Source organism: Octopus sinensis, linkage group LG3 (genome assembly GCF_006345805.1).
Source record: "Octopus sinensis linkage group LG3, ASM634580v1, whole genome shotgun sequence".
In the NCBI taxonomy this organism is placed as follows: Eukaryota; Metazoa; Mollusca; class Cephalopoda; order Octopoda; family Octopodidae; genus Octopus; species Octopus sinensis.
The window spans coordinates 62,934,473-62,957,859 of NC_042999.1; the positions used below are offsets into that span (position 1 = coordinate 62,934,473).

General features: G+C 37.0%; 1 protein-coding gene and 1 long non-coding RNA gene across 11 annotated transcripts in view; one reads left to right on the forward strand and one right to left on the reverse strand.

The window, feature by feature from the left end:
- Nucleotides 1-23,387, reverse strand: part of LOC115209656 (vacuolar protein sorting-associated protein 13D) — a 213,619-nt gene that overhangs the window by 131,074 nt on the left and 59,158 nt on the right. For all 10 annotated transcript variants that reach the window (XM_036501028.1, XM_036501029.1, XM_036501026.1 and 7 more), the window contains exons 8-20: nt 19,470-19,595; nt 16,136-16,177; nt 11,451-11,692; nt 10,627-10,792; nt 9,467-9,574; nt 8,176-8,338; nt 5,787-5,918; nt 5,487-5,659; nt 4,523-4,683; nt 2,444-2,568; nt 1,674-1,768; nt 1,196-1,370; nt 902-1,034 (exon numbers count right to left, since the gene is read on the reverse strand). In XM_036501028.1, the coding sequence (XP_036356921.1) occupies nt 902-1,034; nt 1,196-1,370; nt 1,674-1,768; nt 2,444-2,568; nt 4,523-4,683; nt 5,487-5,659; nt 5,787-5,918; nt 8,176-8,338; nt 9,467-9,574; nt 10,627-10,792; nt 11,451-11,692; nt 16,136-16,177; nt 19,470-19,595 (1,841 nt within the window). The remainder of the gene's footprint in view (nt 1-901; nt 1,035-1,195; nt 1,371-1,673; nt 1,769-2,443; nt 2,569-4,522; nt 4,684-5,486; nt 5,660-5,786; nt 5,919-8,175; nt 8,339-9,466; nt 9,575-10,626; nt 10,793-11,450; nt 11,693-16,135; nt 16,178-19,469; nt 19,596-23,387) is intronic.
- Nucleotides 151-4,942, forward strand: LOC118762466. The gene is made up of 4 exons (XR_004998217.1): nt 151-161; nt 614-617; nt 2,240-2,244; nt 4,803-4,942. It is a non-coding gene; the product is annotated as an uncharacterized LOC118762466 (long non-coding RNA).

Consider the following 23,387-nt stretch of genomic DNA (forward strand, 5'->3'; position numbering starts at 1 on the left):
CATCTTTTGGGGTCAATAAAATAAGTAGCAGTTGAGAACTGGGGATTCATGTAATTGACATATCTCTTCTCCTGAAATTGCTGACCTTTGTCAAAATTTGAAATTAATCATCATCATCATCGTTTAACGTCTGCTTTCCATGCTAGCATGGGTTGGACAATGTGACTGAGGACTGGCAAACCAGATGGCTGCACCAGGCTCCAATCTGATCTAGCAGAGTTTCTACAGCTGGATGCCCTTCCTAACGCCAACCACTCAGAGTGTAGTGGGTACTTTTATGTACCACCGGCATGAGGGCCAGTCAGGCGGTACTGGCAATGGCCACGCTCAAATGGTGTTTTTTACGTGCCACCTGCACAGGAACCAATCCAGTGGCACTGGCAACGACCTCGCTCTAATGTTTTTGCACATGCCAGTAAGGTGACGCTGGTAACGATCACACTTGAATGGTGCTTTTTATGTGCCACTAGCATGGAAGCCAGTCAGCTGCTCTGGCAACGATCATGCTTGGATGGTGCTCTTAGCGCTCCACTAGCACAGATGCCAGTCAAGCACTGCTGTCATTGAATTTGATTTCGATTTCACTTGCCTCAACAGGTCTTCACAAGCAGAGTTGAGTGTCCAATGAAGGAAAGGTATGCATAAGTGGGCTGATTACACCCCTGGCATAGGCCACGGGTTATGGTCTCACTTGGCTTGCCAGGTCTTCTCACACACAGCATATTTCCAAAGGTCTCGGTCACTAGTCATTGCCTCAGTGAGGCCTAATGTTTGAAGGTCATGCTTCACCACCTCATCCCAATATTACTTTGAAATAGTTTTTGCTCATAACAATGAGAAAAGCTTTGCAAGCCACTCTAAGTATGTGAAATGTTGAAGTATTGAGATTGTTGTGACCTACCTTTCATAGAAACTCTCATTCATACTTTCAGCAGTTGGCTGTGGTAGTTGCTGTGGCTGTGGGCTAAAACTAACGACTTCTTCGCTCAACTCAAGCTCATTGGGAGGAGACTGTGATGGAGTTAAGAATTCCTCTGATAAAAGGGAAAAACAAAGACTAACATTAAGAGCAAAGGAAATTTAATGTTATCGGGAACAAAACTTGTTCATAACAGAGTTTGCAAATAATCTACAAATAATTACACATTTTTTCTCTCAGTAGAAATAAAAAATAGTTTTTAATATGAATACATACCATCTTGATCTTCAAACTGGGGACTTTTCTCTGCTAAGCTACCAGTTGTAGCATTCTGAAAACTGAGATAACCCAAGTCAAAAACCACTAAGGTTGTATTCTGATCAAAGAATGATTCAGGAACAATAATTTTAGGAGCTGCTATATCCAGTTTTATTTCAATCCGATTTTGTTGCTGCAATGAGGAAAATAATAGACCAAATGGATATAAATGAAGAAAAGTTAAAATTTTAACAATGATGAAACAAACTTAATATCACTAAAAACCTATAAAACATCAACTAATGACATCATCATACACATCCATCCACTTGGCATCAGAAGCAAGTACTGACCCTTACAGGCTTCTCCCTTGAATCTTCAGAGCCATTTACATATTTCATGATACATGCCTCTCTTACACATGTTCTCATGCAAACACAACACACAATAGAAAGAGAAGTTCACTGATTAAAAAAAAAAATATGGTTTTACATACAGGTACTTTCTTTCCTTGCAGAAGCTCCCGCCATCTGTTTTGCAATTCAGTTTTTGTATGGAATTTTAGATTTTGGTATCGTTTATATGCAGCATCTAAAAATAAAAAATAAAAATCTTATTCATTGATCAAATCATTTGAAATTACTCAAAATATAAAATCACTACTGTCAAAGTTGGTGAGGAGACAATTGTATTTTTACATTAGCTTTATGGTTTATTCAGAAAAGAAGGTCCAGCATCCTTGATATTTTTGCAAGGCCTTCAATACTGGTGAAAGGGGAGGAAGACACCACAACTCATGCACTGCTGTGGCAGGTAGCAGCATATCAAAATATTGAATCAAATTCACACTGAAGACTTGATCCAAATACTTAAAATGGCATGTACTACATTAAAGGTATTGTTTTGTTTGATCCTTCTCGAGTCATGCCTGGCTCATAAGGGCTAGTTTCCCCGGTTTCCTTGGCGTATAGGTTCCCCACCTGGACGGAATGCCAGTCAGTCGCAGGTGAGCCGCAAGATACAGGAAGAAAGAGTGAGAGAAAGTTGTGGCGAAAGAGTCAGCAGAAGTTCACCATTACCTTCTGCTGGAGCTGCATAGAGCTTAGGTGTTTTGCTTGTAAACACACATGACCCAGTCTGAGATTCGAACCCGTGATACCTTGACTGCGAGTCAGCTGCTCTAACCACTAAGCCAAGTGCCTCCACACATTAAAGGTATAAGTATTTTTAGTGGGCAATAGTCTGGGGGATTTTACAAAAGCCTACCTGTAAGGGTTTGGCCCATATCTTGATAATTATGAGCTGATGAAGATACAGTAAAGAAATCTTTCAGTTCTTTTACTGTATAAGGGTTACAGACAATGGCTATTGATTTGGTTTTCACATAGATTCTGGAAGCAGAAAAAGAAAAACATTCAAGAAGAGATCAACAATCTTCACAATAACATTATTATATTTACTTCATTTTTTTTTTTAGTAAAACAAGTTAATTTGCAAACGATTAGTCAACACTTTATATTAATGTAAATGTTAATATTAAAAATGTGTCAGCTATAAAAGATGAAGTTAATAAGTCTGAACAATTAGAATTTCATTAACAATAACTCATCTCAGACATTTACTTATCTCGACCTTTTGATACCAACTGCCTGAAATTGCCTTTAGTTCTACGATATTAACTTCCTGTTTTAACCTTTTAGTATTTATATTATTCTATCAAATGCAATGCATATTTATTCTGATTGTTTTGACTTAATCATGCATTATCTTGTAGCTAAGTGACTTCCATGATGTGATAGCTTATTTTTAGAATGGCATTGTAGGATAGGTTTGAGAGGCCAGATCTGGCCAGCTTTAACATAAAGCAGGTCAAATATTTTGACTGGGTATGGCCACTTTGAATGCTAAAGGGTCAAAGTTAACCAACTTAAAACGTTCCATCAAAATTTCTTGTTAATTTATGCCCCAAGCACCAGCTTAATAATGACGAAGTTCATTATTTACATAGGATGGATATGTGTCCTCATCTTGTTTGTTATTACCCAGCAAAAAATACCTTAAGAATAAGAACCCAAGGTTCAGTTCAAAATTCCACCAGGACACCTGATGAAGGCTGGAGAGTAAATCAACCAAAACGTTGTGGTAACAACAAGCAAGATGAGGACACATACCCATCCAATGTAAATAATGTACAGAATTCCTCATCTCCAAAATACAGAACAATGACAAAGTTATTTTACTAAATTCTTCATTATTGAAACAAAGGCAGTATATTTAATAAAAAAAAACATGAAAATAAAAGGGTTAGCTTTACATTGTTTCTCTGCAGAAAATATTTATTTCTTTATTGCCCACAGGGGGCTAAACATAGAGGGGACAAACAAGGACAGACAAAGGGGTTAAGTCAATTACATTGACCCCAGTGCATAACTGGTACTTTATCGACCCCGAAAGGATGAAAGGCAAAGTCAACCTCGGCGGAATTTGAACTCAGAACGTAACGGCAGACGAAATACTGCTAAGCATTTCGTCCAGCGCGCTAACGTTTCTGCCTCTGCAGAAAATATTCTAATATTTTTACAGTAAGGATTGGAGTGCCTCTAACTGAGTTGATAGAGTAACCAACTCAAAGGTTGATAGCTTATATTCTGTTTCTGTCACTATACTGTTAGTCCAAGTTAGAGACCAAGCTGCAAACCGGCACCATAGAGTAGTAACATTACACTGATAGGAACATCAGTAGCATGATGGTGGTAGTTACTGCTGGTTAGACCCAGTTCAGCACTGATCAAGCAAATCTATGAGCAAAGGCATTCTATCTGACTATCTTGTTTGTTTGTTTTTTTTTAGAGAAGTCTTAATATCACTAAAAAAACACAAATACTGGTGTTGTTCATCTCCAGGTACACCATGAATAAATAGACCTATGATCAAATGTGTTTTAGCCAAGAAAGATTTGTACCAGGAACTTCAATGTCCGCTGTGTCCTTTTCCTTTTTTTATTAAGATGGTAGGATGTGATTTTATAGAGATTAGGTTAACATTTCCAGCAGGTTGAGCAACTGTATACATTATACAACCTCACTCAAATATGTATTGTAAAATTGGCAGATATTTTATTAACTTTATTATTTTATGAACTGAGTTCAACTTTACTTGTAAATGCAACCATAAGATAAACTAGAAACAAGTTGTCACATTCAGAAGTGAGGGATAATAGGGTTGATTACCCATTGATCATAAATACTCTACAAATATATTTAACCAATCATTTGATTACATAGATATTAATTAAAAGAAATACCATAGGCACAAAAGAAGAAACACAGCATGTAATCCACCCACCTGTATTTTTTATTGCTGTTTGACTCTGATTTCTCAAAAGTCACTTCAAATATTTTCTCACAAGGATCAACGCCTGATTCAGGCACTGGTACTTCTTGGATTGTTGTAGTTTTGGCAAGGGGTTTACCAAAACGCATTCTACGGAATGTGTATGAAATTTCCTGAAATGAAATTCAAAATCAAATATGTAAAACCCTCAGTCATTTTGTTCATGCTTATCAGCATACTTTAATCATTATCATCATTTAACATCTGCTTGGCATGGATTGAATGGTTTAAGGAGCTAACAAGCCAGAGAGCTACCACGGGCTCCAATTGTCTGTTTTGGCATGGCATCTACGGCTGGATGCCCTTCCTAACACCAACCACTTTCCAGCATGTTCTGGGTGTTTTTATGTGGCACCAGCACAGATGCTTTTTACATGGCACCAGCATATTTCAACTGGATAATTTGTCAAAAGGCCTATGGCTCATATCATTACCAGCACTACAGTATGTTCATTAATGGGTGAAGGTAAGGTTGAATAGTTAAGAAAACTTTTTCAGCTTTATTAATCAAAGTTATCTGTTAAAAATTACCAAAACCATGAAGAATTCAAGAGGAACAGCACTTGGATCCAATTTGATGATATTCAATGGAAAAATAAATTAAACCTCTCTTTTGATACGATACCAGTCTACCGCTGATGACATTCCTAGTAAATTTAGTACTGATTATGTGAGTAATCTAAAGTACATAAAATTAATAGTATTGTCTGAATACACAAAAGCCTGCTGTGGATTTGGGCTCAAAAACTTATGAGCTGTTTGGTCATTTCTACAAATTATTAGTATTACAATATAAAAATTACATTATTATTTTAAACATGTAAAGCAAACACAACAATTCATATGAGTACAGTGAATAACTATTGGAGTAAAATATTTAATAGAGACACGTTTAACTAAGTAGTCAAGACTTTACCTTTGGATTTGGAACAATAAGACTTGGGAAACAAGATTCTTTAATAAGTCTGTCTTGTAGCTCAAAAATTCCTAAGCTTAGGCAAAATTTGTAAGCACCAACTTGAGGCCGCGCTTCAACATTAATGTTGATATCATTGCACTCTGCAACAAGCATCTCCCGAATAGTGCTGTCTGTAACAAAGAAGTATGACAATAATAAGAAAATGTACACACACACACAGTCTACTTTGTTAGTAAAAGTTTTAACTGAATCAATCTAAATGCCAGAACAAAAGTAATTTTTCTATCAAAAACAAACCTTTTTCTGTACTTGTGAGCAGCTTCATTGACCCTTTCTTTAAGCAAAAGTTTAATGTAGCAAACACTTTGTCTCGTTTGTAAAATGTATCACTGTCCATAGATTTGTTCACAATGTCCATCAATTCTCGCTCTGTGGAGATAAAATATATTTGGGATATAGAGTTATGATTGACACCTATAATACAGTTGATATTAACACAATCATCATCTAACATCCATGCTTGCAGACAGAACATGTTAAAGCAGATATTTCTATGGTTAGATGCCCTTCCTGTCACCAACCATAGCCTGATTCCAAACAAGGTAATAGTTCCCATGACCAGACATATTTTCAAAGAAGACTGGACATGAACAGCATCGCTTGTATGATGATGAAGATGCCTGTTTACAACCATCATGATGTCAAGACAAGGGTACACATAAACAACACACGTATGCACACACACACACACATACATATATATTAACTTCTGAACTCTCTCACTTTACGAGAGTTTTTAGTTCGAATCGCACGGGTCTCGAGATGGGCTGGAGATTTTCTATTTTGGATATATTTGGGGTACTTAGTTGTGCTCATGACTTAGTGTTCGCTTTTTCCGTGGGTATAAGTAAGTATTTCACTTATTTGCCACATTTATCACTGATGAAGGGAAGGTTCTTATGAACTCACTCTGAAATCAGGTCCGATATGGTAATAATGGGATTTTTTAAAAATTTCTATCGGCTTTCTTCAAGACGTGTGCTTGTAGTGATAAATTACATGGTTATTGACGTTGTGTCTGCTTTCGGCAATAGAAATTTTTTCTTTTGCCCTAAATTATATATATATATATATATATATAATATATATATATATATATATATAATATATATATATATATATATACACACACACACACACACACAACCAGCTTTTTTCAGTATCTGTCTACTAAATCCACTCACAAGGTTTTAGTCAACCTAGGACTATAGTAGAAATCACCTGCCCAATGGGCTGCACTGCAAGACTGAACCTGAGACCACATGGTTGAGAAACAAACTTTTCGACCACATGGTCACATCTGATAATTACATTATTTGAATGATTCAGAATCTCCTTGTATTTCCAATGAAGTGTCACCAATGTGAAAGGAACTTGCAGAAGAGACATGGGAAGAAGCAGCAAAATTTGATCTCCAGATATTTAATCTCGCAAAGGAGATGAAAAAGGACCACAAGTGGCAACATACTGTGTTGGAATAGACATGTCCAACTTGTGCAAGCATGACAAAATGAGCATCATGATGATGATTATGGTGGTAGTTATGCTAATTTATATACATGGTCGAAAATTTTGGCCATGGTAAATGCAGAAGTAGATAATATGAAACTGGTTGATGCACAAAGCCTTAAGTGTCCTGAATTTGGTCCAGGTTAAGGTAATGTGTACTATATGCATGTGTTTCGCTTGCTTGACCCAGTGTTTTATACAATGCATTACAGTTGTCACATGAAGGAGGTGTTATTGATGTATGTAACTGACATACATATTGTGGTTGTTCAGTTTGGGATCAGCACTCATCAAGCAGAATTATGATCCAATGTATTCCATTTATAACTTACATTTTTTAACTTTTTTTATTTACAGGTATAGTATATCTAGTACTACATAATTGAAAGTCTCCTCCTCATTTGTAAGTTTGTAGGTTGTGACTGGCAGGAAATTTGGCTGCTATTTTTAGCTATTCAAGTAACTGCATAGACGTTCCATCATTATATGCTCAGATATATGATTATAGTTAATGTAATTACAATTAAAGTAAGAGTATAAGTTAGGGAACGATACAGCCACAAACGACTCATTACATGTCAAAATAATCTTCACACATGCCATAAGCAGAGCATGGGAAATTAGTACTTGCTGCAAGTCAATTTACATAAGTGAATCCATAAAGGAATAATGATTTATCTAAAGGAATCAACTTTGTTATAACTTCCACTTTTCTATGCTTTCATAGGTCAGATGGAGTTTATGGATGCAGATTTTCTACAGCTGAATTCCCTACCTGTCACCATCACCTACCTGTTTCTAAGCAAGGTAATATTTCCCCCATGGCCAAGACAAAGAGCCACAAACACAAACATATGTAATGGGTCTCTTTCAGGCTCTGTTTGCCAAATCCACTACAAGGCTTTGGTCAACCAGGGCTATTGTAGGAGACAATATGGCCCACGGTGCCATATAGTGGGACTGAACCTGAAAGCATGCAGTTAGGAAGAAAACTTCTTAATCACACAGTAAACAAGAGGCTGGCTAAACAGGACCATTAATGAATTGTTAATCAAAAAAGCAAATGGATTTTTGAAATATACAGTCAGAAATAAATATGATTCAAAGAAAATATTACCTAAATTTTCTCTATCCTCGATGGATTCTTCAGCAGGAGTTTCAGTTTCGCTGCTTAAACAATCAGGAGATAAGGGTTCTGAATAACCAACAGCCCATGACAGCCAACTTTGGAGGTAACCTGTTTTATACTCTTCAGGTGTTTGTGTTACAGGAGTACTTGGCTAAAAGAGAGAGGAAAACAAATATAAAAAATATTAAATGTAAAACATTCATATATGATAACAGATTAAGTTATATGCAATAATGAGTCTTAACTCCATATTATCGTCATTATCCATTTTGTGTCTGCTTTCTATACAGGCATGAGTTGGACAGCACATCAAATTCTGAGTCAATTCTGATTTGGAGTTACTGCTCATTTAGAAGGATCAGAAGATGACATCTCCCTTGTGCATTCCATTTTTAGCAAAGTCTGTACAGCTGGATGTTTGTCCTAATACTAACCACTATACAGAGTGTACTGGATACATTTTATTATAGCACTAACACTAGAGAGATTGTTCTGTCCTCAACCTGACTAAAAATTCCTCTTGATCCTACATTATCTTTGTTTGACCACCATCCATATTACAAAGTGTACTGGCTGTATTTCAGTGTGGCATTAGCAAATGTTATCTTGTGCCCTACAAGGATAAAAATTCTTCAAGACCTTACAGCATGTCTGTTCAAGGTAAGACAATCTAGAGGGTAAAGAGGTGAGAAACCAGGGTAGATAAAGGTAGCAGGAGTATAAAGAGAGATACAGAGTAGGAAGAGGTGATCGAAGAGAAACAGTGATTATAGCTACATATTTGCTACTGAATGCAGTTGAGATTGTGATGGAAAATAACAGGGATGGGTGATGATAGGAGAAAGTGATAGATGAAAGGCTGGTGACACTAAAAGGGTGATGGTAGAATATTGGTTGTGAACAGATCTGATGCAACCATTCTCCTGTAGGCATCTGGAGAGAAAAGCAGATACAATTATTGGTCAGAGAAGAGCTGAATACAGACAAGTCCAATGCCATTTCTCATTGTCTGGGTGGTTTCATGTAGTGAAAAGTGAGCAACAGAGACATCAAATTGCATTCTTAGTTACAAGAGCAGTATAAAAGAAATTCAATGGTATCCCTTGTATCAAAATTTAAAAAATAATAAGATGAAGAATAAGAAGAATTATTATGACATGGCTAATTCATTAACCTAATTATCAAGGAAGGTATTTTGAATAAAAGCAAGTACTGAAAACTGAACAGAGTTTTAGCTGATTACTGCAGTTAGAGAAACATTCTTGATATTTTCCTTTACCTTGGTAATTTCCTCCTTCATGTCTTTGTTAACTTTGTCAAATGCTAGTAACCGAATGGTTTTAATTTCTTCAATATTTAACTCATCTTCCATTTTCTTTTGGTGTTGCTGAAAAGATTGTGAGTAAGTAAAAAGAATGAATATTGCTAAAATGAATCATTATAATGCTTATTATATTGTTAAAGATATTGTACTGGCATATAATTTTCAAATGTAAATTTAATTCTTTATTTATCTGTGTGAGAGAACAGAGGCCCTTACATTCTTTGTAAAGTCAATTTCATTCACCAAATTAGCTTTTATATATGAATTTTAGAAGGGTCACTAAATCTATAAAACTAAAATCAATTTGTAAGGAAAAAAACAGACGAACTGAATAACTGGGAAATAATTTCAGTTTCTAGGTTTTTAGCAAGAACAGTTCAGAATAAAGATAAGATGCAGATACATGGTACCCAGCCAAAATTGTTCTGACTTTGGAAGTAGCAAGCAAGCATGCATGCACACACACAAATACATCACTGATAAGAATTATAACAAGAATGCATATCACTATTTAGAATTACATATATAGTGTGTAAAGAGTTATCAGAACAGTTCACAAGTGGTTGGATGTTTGGGTAGATGCCTCGAATACTCAAATCCCTGTAGCATGTTGATGTTAGCCACCAAGAATTATTACCATTAGAAATGCCTATTATGAGCAGCTTTTTTCTTGTGGTAGAACTGACACACTAATCTGAAGACCACTTTCTACAGACTGATTCTGTCTGTCATTTGCTGGCACCGGCATACCAATTGATAAGAGGAAAAATAAAAATATTCACGGTAGTTCCCTGATCATTAACCTCCAGAAATTCCACTTCACAGGCCAAGGAATTGTGTTAACTGAGCCTTATGGGAAAACAAGTGCAGCAACAGCTGAAGCAATTTTTGATGGATGAATATATCAAATTTATAGGGAAAACAGTAAAGTTCATAATACTGATAATCTAATATCATTGACCTCACTTCCATAAAAACAAATAAGATTTTCTTTATTCATGATAAAAAAAAAATTCAATAAAATACATTTAAAATATGTGCTTCTCTTGAAAATTGAATATGAATTATATGTTTGACTTATCATTGTGCAAATGTGTCAAGGAAGCCCTACTTACAATCATTGTGGCTGTGTTAGTCTGTGTCAAGTATGCACAATAAGCTTTGTAATAGTCCACCAAATCTCGTGCTCTCTGTACAGACCTTTTCACCGAGAAGTCACGTTGTCGACCATTTATGAAAAACAAATAACCAGTGATAGCATAGTCCCACCAGCGCCTTGGACTGAAATAAAGTAAAAAATTAAATTTTTTTTAATAAGATAAAAACAAACAAATCCTAACAAATTTTACAAAAACAAAAAAAGTTTTCATTGACACTGTCATATATTCTTTTGATCTTCCACTTCCTCTGCTTCTCTGAATTTGCTGGCTCAATCACTATTTTTTATCTTCTACATGTTTCAGCCATGTTGGAGGACCACCTTTGAGAGTTTTGTCAAATAGTACCCCAGTACTTCTTTTTTTGTTTTTAAAGTTTAGTATTCATTCTATCAGTCTTTTTGACCAAACCACAAAGTTATGAGGAAGTAAACAGACAGACAATTTAAACTGAACATTATCCACAATAAACTGGCTCAAATATTCCTCGAGCCCACTCAAAGCAGACCTAAAAGTACTGAGGGCTTATATCTATTTGTCTCTTAAATCTAACCTAAGAACTAACATATGACAATTTGGTCCTTGGGTGCCTTTAGTAGAATTGAATCTATTGCTGGCATTTGAACCAACTTGACTATTCTCTTCATACTTTTCTTACAGAGGTTCATGCTGGGTTGAATATGTCAGTCACAGCCCCTCCACTAAATTGTATGAAAAAAAAACTATTTAAAATCATAATGAATATTGAAAATCGAACAAAGAAATATAATCTTTATACTTACTTCTCGGCACAACTAACATCTGGCCTCCATTTGAGACAACGGTAAAGTCTGTCCTGCTTGTCAAGTTCTCTAGTCCAGTAGACAAGATATTTATATTGGATGTTGGAAAGGGACACAGCAAGTTCTTCGATAGTGATGTCTGTACTCAGCCGTGGTGTGCTAGCTGAAGTCAGTGGCAACTCACTTGTGTTTCTTTGAATTCTTGAACGAGCATTTGTTGGAGATAACACATAATCATGAATCTGTTAATGGGAAAAAAAAGAAAAGAAAAAGAAAAAATTATCATCAACATTTAAAATCCATTTTCCATGCTGGAAATTACGATCAAGCAGGAATTAATATAGAACACAGTTACATTGTTGTTTAAACCTATTGAACAAACTTATGATCAAAAAGATTATAACCATGACCATCCATTTTTTCCTTAATATAGTATATCTAGGACAATGTTATCTAATGCATACTTTTGTAAAATGGTGTCATTTTGAGAAAGATTCAGCAGCTATTTCTAGCAGATCAAACAGCATTAAAGCCCCTTCATTGGTTCAACATTCTAAGAGTGAGAATAAAAATTTAACCACCTAATTCATGAGTCGTTTATCTCAACAACTACATACATGAAAGCTGTGGAAATTAATAATTTACTGAAGTTTTAACTTCAATTCAATTCAATTTTTATTGGCTCAAAAAGCAAAAGCAAGGCCATGTAGGGGGACAGGGAGTTATGTACAGAGAGGGTGGTCATACAAAGAGTTCAGGCCATTTCTGGTCAAGAGAGACTTTGAACCGAGTGGTCGTCGGCATCTTCACTATCTTGTCCGGCAGCTTATTCCACAGATCCGCAACCCGGACGGAGAAAGCCCCTCTCCTTCGATTGAGATGAAATCATTGTAGATAGAGCTTTTTGGAGTGACTCCGCAGCCCACGCTCTGGAGCAGGAGTGAAGAACAGTTCTTTCAAGAGGTTACACTTTCCGCTTATGATGTTGTGAGCGAGAATGAGATCACCACGGCAGCGGCGTTTTTCAAGAGAATAAAGGTCAAGTGTCTTCAGCCTTTCTTCATAAGACAAATGCTTGAGGGGAACATAAGCTTCAATACACAGAGATGTACATAAAATTAAAATACTTCTTCAAATGTAAACTTAGATTGAGCGCACCCTGATTAATTTCACTCTTGTATCCAGCAGTGGAAACCATACCAAAACAGCTCCTGTCAAACTGTCCAACCCATGCCACCATGGAAAACAGATGTTAAATGATGATGACACCAGTTATTTGTCAACACAAATTCCTCTGTGCAAATTCCTTTCCCATCTCTCTCCAGTAGACAACCTCTCTTATGTTGGCAGGGAGGGGAGAGTATATAACACCTTTATTTTTAAATAGGTGCCTGGTTTAGCATCTCTATAAGGCCCTTGAGGGCCTAAACCCTTTGCTTGTATCACATATGGTACACAGGGTCCTATGTGATCTTGTGTATATGATATCATACTTGATACACATCCCCAATCATTTTCAACCACAGAAGTAACTTGGAACTTATGAAAGGAACACTTTATATTACTCAGAACATATGATACAAGGGCTAACTAAAAGTCTGAACACAAGCATGAACACTTAGGACAAACTTATGAAAATACTTTGGACAGGCAAAGGGATTAAGTAGATTTCATATCATTTCAGGCATTTAATTCCTTGTCCATATTTTTCCTGCAGACACTGACCAGCAGATCTTCAAACAAGCTATCAGTAACAAAGACCTTACCAATCTTGAAGGATCTGCAAAGGTTATGAGCACTACACACTCCTATGTTGACTAACTCATGCAAAAAAAATATAAATAACATTCCATTCTATTAAAATTTGGTCTTACATCAAGCCAAAACAAAAAAAACAAAAGAATAAAATTTAAAACAGATCAATCATCATCATTTAATGTCCGTTTTCCATGCTAGCATGGGTTGGACAGTTCGACCGGGGTCTGGTAAGCCATGGAGGCTGCACCAGGCTCTAGTCTGATTTGGCAGTGTTTCTACAGCTGGATGCCCTTCCTAATGCCAACCACTACGAGAGTGTAGTGGGTGCTTTTTACGTGCCACCAGCACAGGGGCCAGAACTGGCTCGCAAACGGCCACGATCAGTTGGTGCTTTTACGTGTCACCAATACGGACGCCAGTCAGGCGGCGCTGGCATCTGCCACGTTCGGATGGTGCTTTTTACGTGTCACCGGCACAGGTATCACAAGTACAATTTCCATTTGAATTTTTATTTTGATGTCGATGTACTTAACTCAATAGGTCTCCTCAAGAACAGCAGGTCACTCTATGATCCAAGGTCAGCACAGCAGGCCGTCCTGCGAGCCATAAACTCATTTCATTTGTCGGGTCTTCGAAGTCACAGAATATCTCCAGAGGTCTCAGTCTTTCGTCATAGCCTCTGTGAGACTCAAAGTATGAAGGTCATGCTTGATCACCTCAATACAATATTTTATTTTTTCTAAGTTAATGTATGACCTTTAAGGTTATAGTTAAGTAGTTTGTACACTTGTTCCATTCTACTGCCACTTTATAAGCTTGCTAAATTCATTCCCCAGTTCTTTTCTCCTATGTGAAAGCATCACTGAGAATAACAGAACAAATCTAATCTAAAACAATGAAAATTACTTCTGAATATATTTCACAGGAATACATGTTAACCTTCCAGGGTTAAAAAAAAAAAAAAGAAAGACTTCATTATGAATGTAACAGGTAAAGTATCTAAGAATAATATTAGGTAGGGAAAAGGCAAAATAACTAGAATAGGAAACATTCCAGCCAAATATTCTACATGTGTTGAATATTTGGATCTACTTTTTTTCCTGTTGCTCAAGTATTTCTATTTTGCTTAATGTGAGTATGTGTGTATATGTGTGAATGTATATATGAATAAAAATGCTAAATTCTCATAATATTCATATCTAAAAATTTGTATGTATACGTAAGCCATATTTATAGGAAAACTATATCAATTAACATTTTATATTTATACTAGCACTATGACCCGGCATCGCCATGGTTTTCTGCAGTTGGATATTCTTCCTAACATCAAGCACTTATCAGAGTGTACTGAGTGCTTTTTTTACATAGCAACAGCACCAATGAGGTTGCCAAGTACATGCACAAGAAGACCCCCTCAACTGAATAGGATATAGACCAGAGAAAGAAACTATGACAGAGGTAGAGAAGAAGGTGATATGAAGAAATAAACACATGCCTTCACTACATGAGAAGTGAGAGAAGAAAGAGATGTGGGTACACACATACACACACTGAGTTCTATTCCTTCTGTTTGTTCCAAAAGACATGCATACATATATATGCACACACACACACGTATATTATTTCTTTACTACTCACAAGGGGCTAAACACAGAGGGAACAAACAAGGACAGACAAACGGATTAAGTCAATTACATCGACCCCAGTGCGTAACTGGTACTTATTTAATCGACCCTGAAAGGATGAAAGGCAAAGTCGACTCGGCGGAATTTGAACTCAGAATGTAATGGCAGACGAAATACAGCTACGCATTTCGGCCGGCGTGCTAAGATTTCTGCCAGCCACACACACACACACACACGCATACATACATATACAGCGAGAGAGAGGAGCAACAGAATGTACAAGAAAAAGTTGACAGTAATTACAAAGTCATGGTTTATTAGGATAACAGTTAGTAAGCTGACACTTCAAGGTCACTGTCAACCTTTTCCTTCCAAAGATAAATGTATGTTCTACTAAAAAATACTGAGTCATTCGTTCAAATTACTATTAAATTATTTTTATGTATAACTCGACATGAAAACAATGTGTGTCTGTATGTAAATAAGATATATATATATATATCATCATCATCATCGTTTAACGTCTGTTTTCCCTGCTAGCATGGGTTGGACGGTTCGACCGGGGTCTGGGAAGCCAGGAGGCTGCACCAGGCTTCAGTCTGGTCTGGCAGTGTTTCTACAGCCGGATACCCTTCCTAATGCCAACCACTCCGTGAGTGTAGTGGGTGCTTTTTACATGCCACCAGCACAGGTGCCAGGGGAGGCTGGCAGCAGCCACGGTCGGTTGGTGCATTTTACATGGCATATATATATATATATATATATACATATATACATACATGTGGAGTAAAACACAGACATTAAAATATATACATATATATATATATACACATACATACTTACATACATACAATGTATATGTATTGTGGTTTGTGTGTGTAAAGAAAGAGCTTAAAAATTCTTATGATGAAGTGTATCAAATTCATTATTTGTGTGTGTGATGGTAGCTACATAATTAAATCTAATTTTAGAATCCCAATAATTAAATCCATGATGTCAATAGTTTCTTACCAACATACACACACAGGGAAATAAAAACAAGCAAAACCATTGGAATGATATAGTATTAGCTAAAGATCATATAGTTATGTCTTTTACAACACATCATCTTTGTTTTAACTTCTTTTTGTTTTTCATTTCAGATCTGGCTGAAATATAACACACAATGAATAGTGAAGTCAGTGAAAAAAAAGATTTTAACCATTAATCTACTATAGAAACTGTTAGGAATACATGATAATTCCTGGAGAGAAGTCAAAGAAATGGAATTAAGAATATGAACAAAAAAATAGTGTTACTTACATCAAATCCATCTCGCAGACTTGTTCCACCTTGTAATAACGACTGTAAATAAAACAGAAAGTCTGTATTAACCAAATGCTGGAATACTGCTGATGCCACCACCACCATGAGCATTAAAACATACCATTTTTCTAACTACCACGAATTGGGTGAGGCTGCAGTACACCATACTTTTGTCTTATTCCTGCATATATCATCCACAAGACCCAACATCCCAAATTCTGTCATTACTTTCCCATGTCTTCCTTAGTTTAAAAGCTCAACAACAGATACTTCAACAGGGTAGCATATAAAACTTATTTTTATCCATCATTCCATTAGTCATTCACATTATAAGTCTGCATCAATGTAGTTCACTCTCCTGCATACATCAAAACCAATGCCATTAAAGACCAGCCATTCTTTCAAATCCCTTCTGTACTTAATACAATATCCTTCATAGATTACAGCAATAAACTGAACCTCTCTATGGCATGTATTTACAATCAAGTAAACTTGTGGGGGGAGTATCTTTGCCAGGGGCATGACATATAGGTCAGGTGACCAGAACAAACAATGTTTTAACCAAAAGGCTAGTACCCTCTGAATTCACATAGTTACAATTCACAATAAATTATACTAAAAGCAGAGGAAAAAACCTCTCTGGTATCAAATTGTTGGATCAGGTGACAAAAGTCAAGGAGAGGGTCATAGCCCAACTAATTAGGGAGAAAGTTAGTTTAGATGAGACACAGTTTGATTTTGTACCTGGGAGAAGTGCCACTGATGCTATATTTCTGGTAAGACAGCTGCAGGAGAAATACCTAGCCAAAGATAAACCTCTATATTTGGCTTTTGTTGACATGGAAGAAGCCTTTGACAGGGTTCCCCGATCTCTTATTTGGTGGTCAATGCGGAAACTAGAGATAGACAAGTGGTTGGTGAGAACTGTACAAGCCATGTACAGGAATGCTGTCAGTAAAGTGAGGGTTGGCAACGTGTATAGTGAAGAATTCAGGGTACAAGTAGGGGTTCGCCAAGGATCAGTCCTCAGTCCTCTCTTGTTCAGCATAGTCCTCCAGGCAATAACAGAGGAATTCAAGAGAGGCTACCCTTGGGAGCTTCTCTATGCTGATGACCTTGTTCTTATAGCTGAATCACTACAAGAACTAGAGGAGAAGTTTCAGGTGTGGAAGCAAGGTCTAGAATAAAAGGGCCTTAGAGTTAACCTAGCAAAAACTAAAGTCTTAATAAGTAGGAAGGCAGTCAAATCACAAATCTCTTCAGGTAGATGGCCCTACTTGAACTGTAGGAAAGGCATAGGTAGAAACTCCATAAGATGTACCCAGTGTAAGCTTTGGACACATAAGAAGTGCAGCAATATCAGAGGAAAGTTAACATGGAAGATAGTTTTTGTGTGTGGAAGGTGCACAGGTACAATTAACACTAAAAATGTACAGAAAATAGATTCCATTACATGCCAGTGGGAAAACCAGAAGTCGCTCAGAGTGAAAGACAGACTATATGATGCCTGTGTGCGAATGGCCATGCTACATGGCAGTGAAACATGGGCTGTGACTGCTGAGGACATGCATAGGCTTGTAAGAAATGAAGCTATTACGCTTTGCTGGATGTGTAATGTCAGTGTGCATGCATGACAGAATGTAAGCGTTCTGAGAGAAAAGCTGGGCATAAGAAGCATCAGATGTGGTGTGCAAGAGAGACGACTGCACTGGTATGGTCATGTGATGCATATGGATGAGGACAGCTAAGTGAACGAGTGTTGCCATCTTACAGTGGAGGGAACCAGTGGAAGAGGTAGACCCAGGAAGACATGGGACAATGTGGTGAAGCATGACCTTCAAATATTGGGCCTCACAGGGGTAACCATAAGTGACTGTGATCTTTGGCAATATGCCATGCTTGAGAAGACCTGTCAAGCCAAGTAAGATCATAGCCAAGTAAGCTCATAGCCAAGTAAGCTCATAGCCAAGTAAGCTCATAGCCAAGTAAGATCATAGCCAAGTAAGATCATAGCCAAGTAAGATCATAGCCAAATAAGATCATAGCCAAATAAGATCATAGCCAAATAAGATCATAGCCAAGTAAGATCATAGCCAAGTAAGCTCATAACCAAGTAAGATCATAGCCAAGTAAGATCATAGCCAAGTAAGATCATAGCCAAGTAAGATCATAGCCAAGTAAGATCATAGCCAAGTAAGATCGTAGCCAATGCCAGTGTCGTGTAAGTGGCCCATTAGCCCCTTGACAGTGGTTGACGCAAATATGCGATCACACCTTTGCTTGCCCACCTACGGTTAACGTAAATATATGATGTAGAGCTGTCCTACGTCTATCACAGACTTTTTAGTGGCTGACGTATGTTTACGTTCACTATAGTGTACTTTATCTCTTGAGGTGCACGCGCTCGCCGTCCCATGCATTATCTCAGCTATTTTAAGTTACGTTCAAGTCATGAGACTAGCAGTAGACCAATAACATGTGGATACTTTACACACATAATACCGTGTTTTGAGTTGTACCACACGCAAGCTATTTTTTTAACTTGAGCAGAATAACTCATGCATATCATATTATGATAAATAGCTTTATATAGGTCGTTTTCATAAACCGGCAGACGTAAATGTATGACACTGTTATTGTAACAGTGAACGTGAATAGACATGAGCTCATTGGCACTTGTGTGTTTGTGTGGCCTCATTAGATAAAAAAAAACCGGAGCAGTGTCTCGCATGCTTCAGGTAATACCGGCATCAAGGGGCTAAAAGCACCGTTCAGTCGCTGGATAATATACTGTGCTAGTGAAAACCTGTTGAACCCAGTGAAATTGTAGTCGTGGCTGATGCCAGTGCTGTCTGACTGGCACCCATACCAGTGACATGTAAAAAGCACCATTCGAGCATTGGGCTTCATGATGGCAGTGACAGGTGACCAAGACCGTAAGTGATTACTGTGCTTGTGTAGACCTGTCAAACCAGGTGAGCCCATAGTTGTGACCAATGCCAGTGTCAGGTCAATGGCACCTGTGCTGGTAGCATGTAAAAAACACTCAACACACTCAGAGTGGTTGACATTAGGAAGGGCATCCAGCTGTAGACCTTGCCAAATCAAATCAGAACCTGGTCTACACGACGGCTTACCAGTTTTCAGTCAAACCGTCCAATCCATGCCAGCATGAAAAGCAGATGTTAAATGATGATGATGATTATTATTTACAGAAAAATTAAACAGTAATAACATAAAGCAAAACTATTCTAAGATCAACAATGAAATTATTTTTGTTAAATGTTTAAAGAACTACAAACGAAATAAGAGTTCAGCAAAACCATCTTACCACAATTTGAGCCATAGGTAAATCCCCGATTAACTGCACATTTGTATCAAAATACAGTGATAAATTATTCAGTTCCATTAGTTTGAACATCATTTCATTGACATTCCTGTACACAAAACATGGTACCTACAAAATAAAAATAAAACATTTTCAGAACTATTCACCTATGCCAGTATGGAAAAAGGGACATTAACATTAAATGATGATGATGATATATATATATAGATCATTAATGGAAGTAGAGGTAAAAACAACAATGTTTTTCTTAATTGTACAAGAACACAAATTATAAGTGAGGTATAACTGATTGAATTAAATAGAGATGAAATCCAGACATGGATCAGCAGTACATCATATTACCAGTTATCTTCATCTTGCATCTTCCTTTCAGTAAATCCCAGAGGGATCTGAAATCTGATCTCACTCTTTCTCACATTTTCATTGGCCTTCTACTTCTTTGGGAACCCTCCCAGGAAGATTACATGGCACTTTTTCTGCCAATATTCATTGCCCAGTATGCCCAGTTCATGTGTGCTCATGTGAAGGATTTCCCAACTGTTTTCATGATGAACATTCAGTTGTTTAATCAAATGAATTACCTACTTATTGTGTTAATGTCCAAATGACTGAGTATTCCATAGATACAAGTACCTTTAGCATCTTTTTTGGACCAATTCAGCATGACAAGGTTGGATTTTGACTCACAGGTACAATCAATCCAATGAGCTTGCACACAAGTTTCTGTCTACCCAGTTTCACTTACCAGGCATGGGTTGACCCACAACAATGCTAAAAGACACTTGCCCAAGATGCCCCTCTGTGGATTGAAACCATGGCCATTATGATTGCAGAGTGAACAGCACATAAATGAAAATAAAAGCAGAGTTATGGCAGGAACTTAGTCGTGAATGAAGGGTGACTAAGATGATGGTCTTAGAAAGCTGTACAGAATACTCTTTTACTTGTTTCAGTCATTTGACTGTGACCATGCTGGAGCACCACCTTTAGTCAAGCAAATCAACCCCAGGACTTATTCTTTGGAAGCCTAGTACTTATTTCATCGGTCTCTTTTGCCAAACTGCTAAGTTACGGGGACGTAAACACACCACCATCGGTTGTCAAGCGATGTTGGGGGAACAAACACAGACACACAAACACATACACACACACACACACATAAACATATACATATATACGACGGGCTTCTTTCAGTTTCCATCTACCAAATCCACTCACAAGGTTTTGGTCGGCCCAAGGCGATAGTAGAGAACACTTGCCCAAGGTGCCACGCAGTGGGACTGAACCCGGAACCATGTGATTCACAAGCAAGCTACTTACCACACAGCCACTCAACATCATTAGTCACATTAAATTGTATGCGTTATAACAGCTTTCTCAATCTTCCTTGTTTACAAGTGCCAGTTTAGCAACCTTCATCTATAACAACATATTTGAGGGTGGTCAACCACTAACTACACTTATTGAATACTGATATTTGAAGATATGAGATTTCCCAGTCCACATGTATCTGAGTTGGTAAGGCACAGAGCCCCTTACTCAATACATCCATGTTTCACGAGCAATAACCATTACATCACCACAACCATTCAGGTTTTCTTTCTTAAAGATTCATCAATAATGCAAACATAGTGAAATGGATGTAAAGCAAAAACAAACTTTTGTTATTGTCATTGTTGCTTCTACTGCAAAGAATAAAAAGCAAACAACCATTTCATTTTCTATTATAGTCACCTTCTATTATAGTCATGTATATTTGCTACACTTATTATCCCTTTAACCCTTTCATTGCCAACCTGGCTGAAACCGCCTCTGGCTCTGTAGTACAAATATCTGTTTTCATAAGTTTTGATAAAGCGCAGGAGTGGCTATGTTGTAAGTAGCTTGCTTACCAACCATATGGTTCCAGGTTCATTCCCACTGTGTGGGACCTTGGGCAAGTGTCTTCTACTATAGCATTGGGCCAACTAAAGCCTTGTGAGTAGATTTGGTAGACGGAAACTGAAAGAAGCCTGTCACATATATATATATATATATATATATATATATATATATATACATGTATGTGTGTGTATATGTTTGTGTGTCTTTGTTTCTCCCCCAACATCGCTTGATAACCGATGGTAGTGTGTTTACGTTCCCGTAACCTAGCGGTTCGGCAAAAGAGACCGATAGAGTATGTACTAGGCTTCCAAAGAATAAGTCCTGGGGTCGATTTGTTCGACTAAAGGCGGTGCTCCAGCATGGCCACAGTCAAATGACTGAAACAAGTAAAAGAGTAAAAAAGAGAGAGAGAGTAAAATCTTCCACCAAATCTTCGTCACAATTTATGTTCCTATCACTAGCTTAATGACAACTGAGTCATTTTACAAAATTCTTTGTTAGATTTTAAAGTAATTGAAAGAAACAGAGCATCTCAAAATAAATACGTTAACAAAAGGGTTAATGAGAAGCAAAATGCAGAACCAAAATCTCTATTAAAAGGAATAATCAACATTAATTAGCAAGTGCTCTCAGTTTTGAATTCTATTGCAACTTATACAATGAAAATAGTATGATACATAGATTGAATACATAGGGGAAAATATCCTACAATAACTGTCATTAAGCTACTTAATACAAGAAATCATCTAACTCTCTAAGATTTAGTCAATGATGTATCTTTGAAGGAGAAATTACTTTAAAGAAACTACATACATGAACATGTGATGAAAATGAATGAGAAGAACTAAGTTATAAGAATAAATAAACGCTTGTAAAATGATGGCAGATAATAACTGAGATACAATAGGCAAAGTAAAATTTCTTAACTAACATAAGGAAGCTAAAATGGAAAGGATTTGGCAATGGTTTGAGAGAGGATTACACAAATACACTAACAAATGCAAGCAACTGAAACACAAAGGTGATTTACAAAAAATAACCCTCTGCCGTCTAACTGTATGAAGTTGCTAAAGCCAACCATCTAAATCAGTTATATAATGCTCAGCTACAGTCGTAGCTGTGTGGTTAAGAAGCTTACTTTGCAACTGTGTGGTTTCCAGTTCAGTCCCACTGTGCAGTACCCTGAACAAGTGTCTTTTATTATGGCTCCAGGTTGTGAGTGAATTTGGTAGACAGAAACTGTGTGGAAGGAAGCCTGTCATGTGATGTGTTTGTGTCTTTGTGTTTTCACACCACCACCACCACCACCACCACTCAACAACTGGTTTGTTTATGACCCTGTAACTTAGCAATTTGGCAAAAGAGATTGAGAAAAAAAAAGTACCAGACTTAAAAATAAGTACTGGGATCAATTTCTTTGAATACTCTTCAAGGAAATGCCCCAGCACAGCCACAGTCCAATGACTGAAACAAGTAAAAGATAATATAAAAAAACAAAACTCAGAGAGTTAATTCTTAATATTGTGTTCTCCATTAGTCCACTCTGCAGAGTGGTTGGTCATCCAGGAAGGTCATCCAGCTGTAAAACTCCTGCCAAAACAGACACAGAAGTCTGGTGCAGGCTCCTGTCAAACCCATGCCAGCATGGAAGGTGGACATCAAATGATGATAATGACAATCAAGCTGCCACATTAAGAAAGAGTTCTTTTTTTTTTACGCAGTGTCATACAAAATAAAGCTGGTACTTCTAAGTGTAAAGTAAATATGAATGGAAATGATATTTTTTTCCTAATGCCAGCAATTATATTTCAAACTCTCTTATCTGATGTGTGATGAATTCAAGTCTAAACAAGCCTGAATTATTTCAAGAAATGTAGAGTGTAACCTTGTAAATGAATATTCCTTTATATGGCTTAACAATAGGAGAGAAGACAAATATAAAAATAGGAAGCATTTTCTTAATGATGAATAAAACCCAATCAATCAATGGCCATCAACAGAATAGAAACTTGCAAT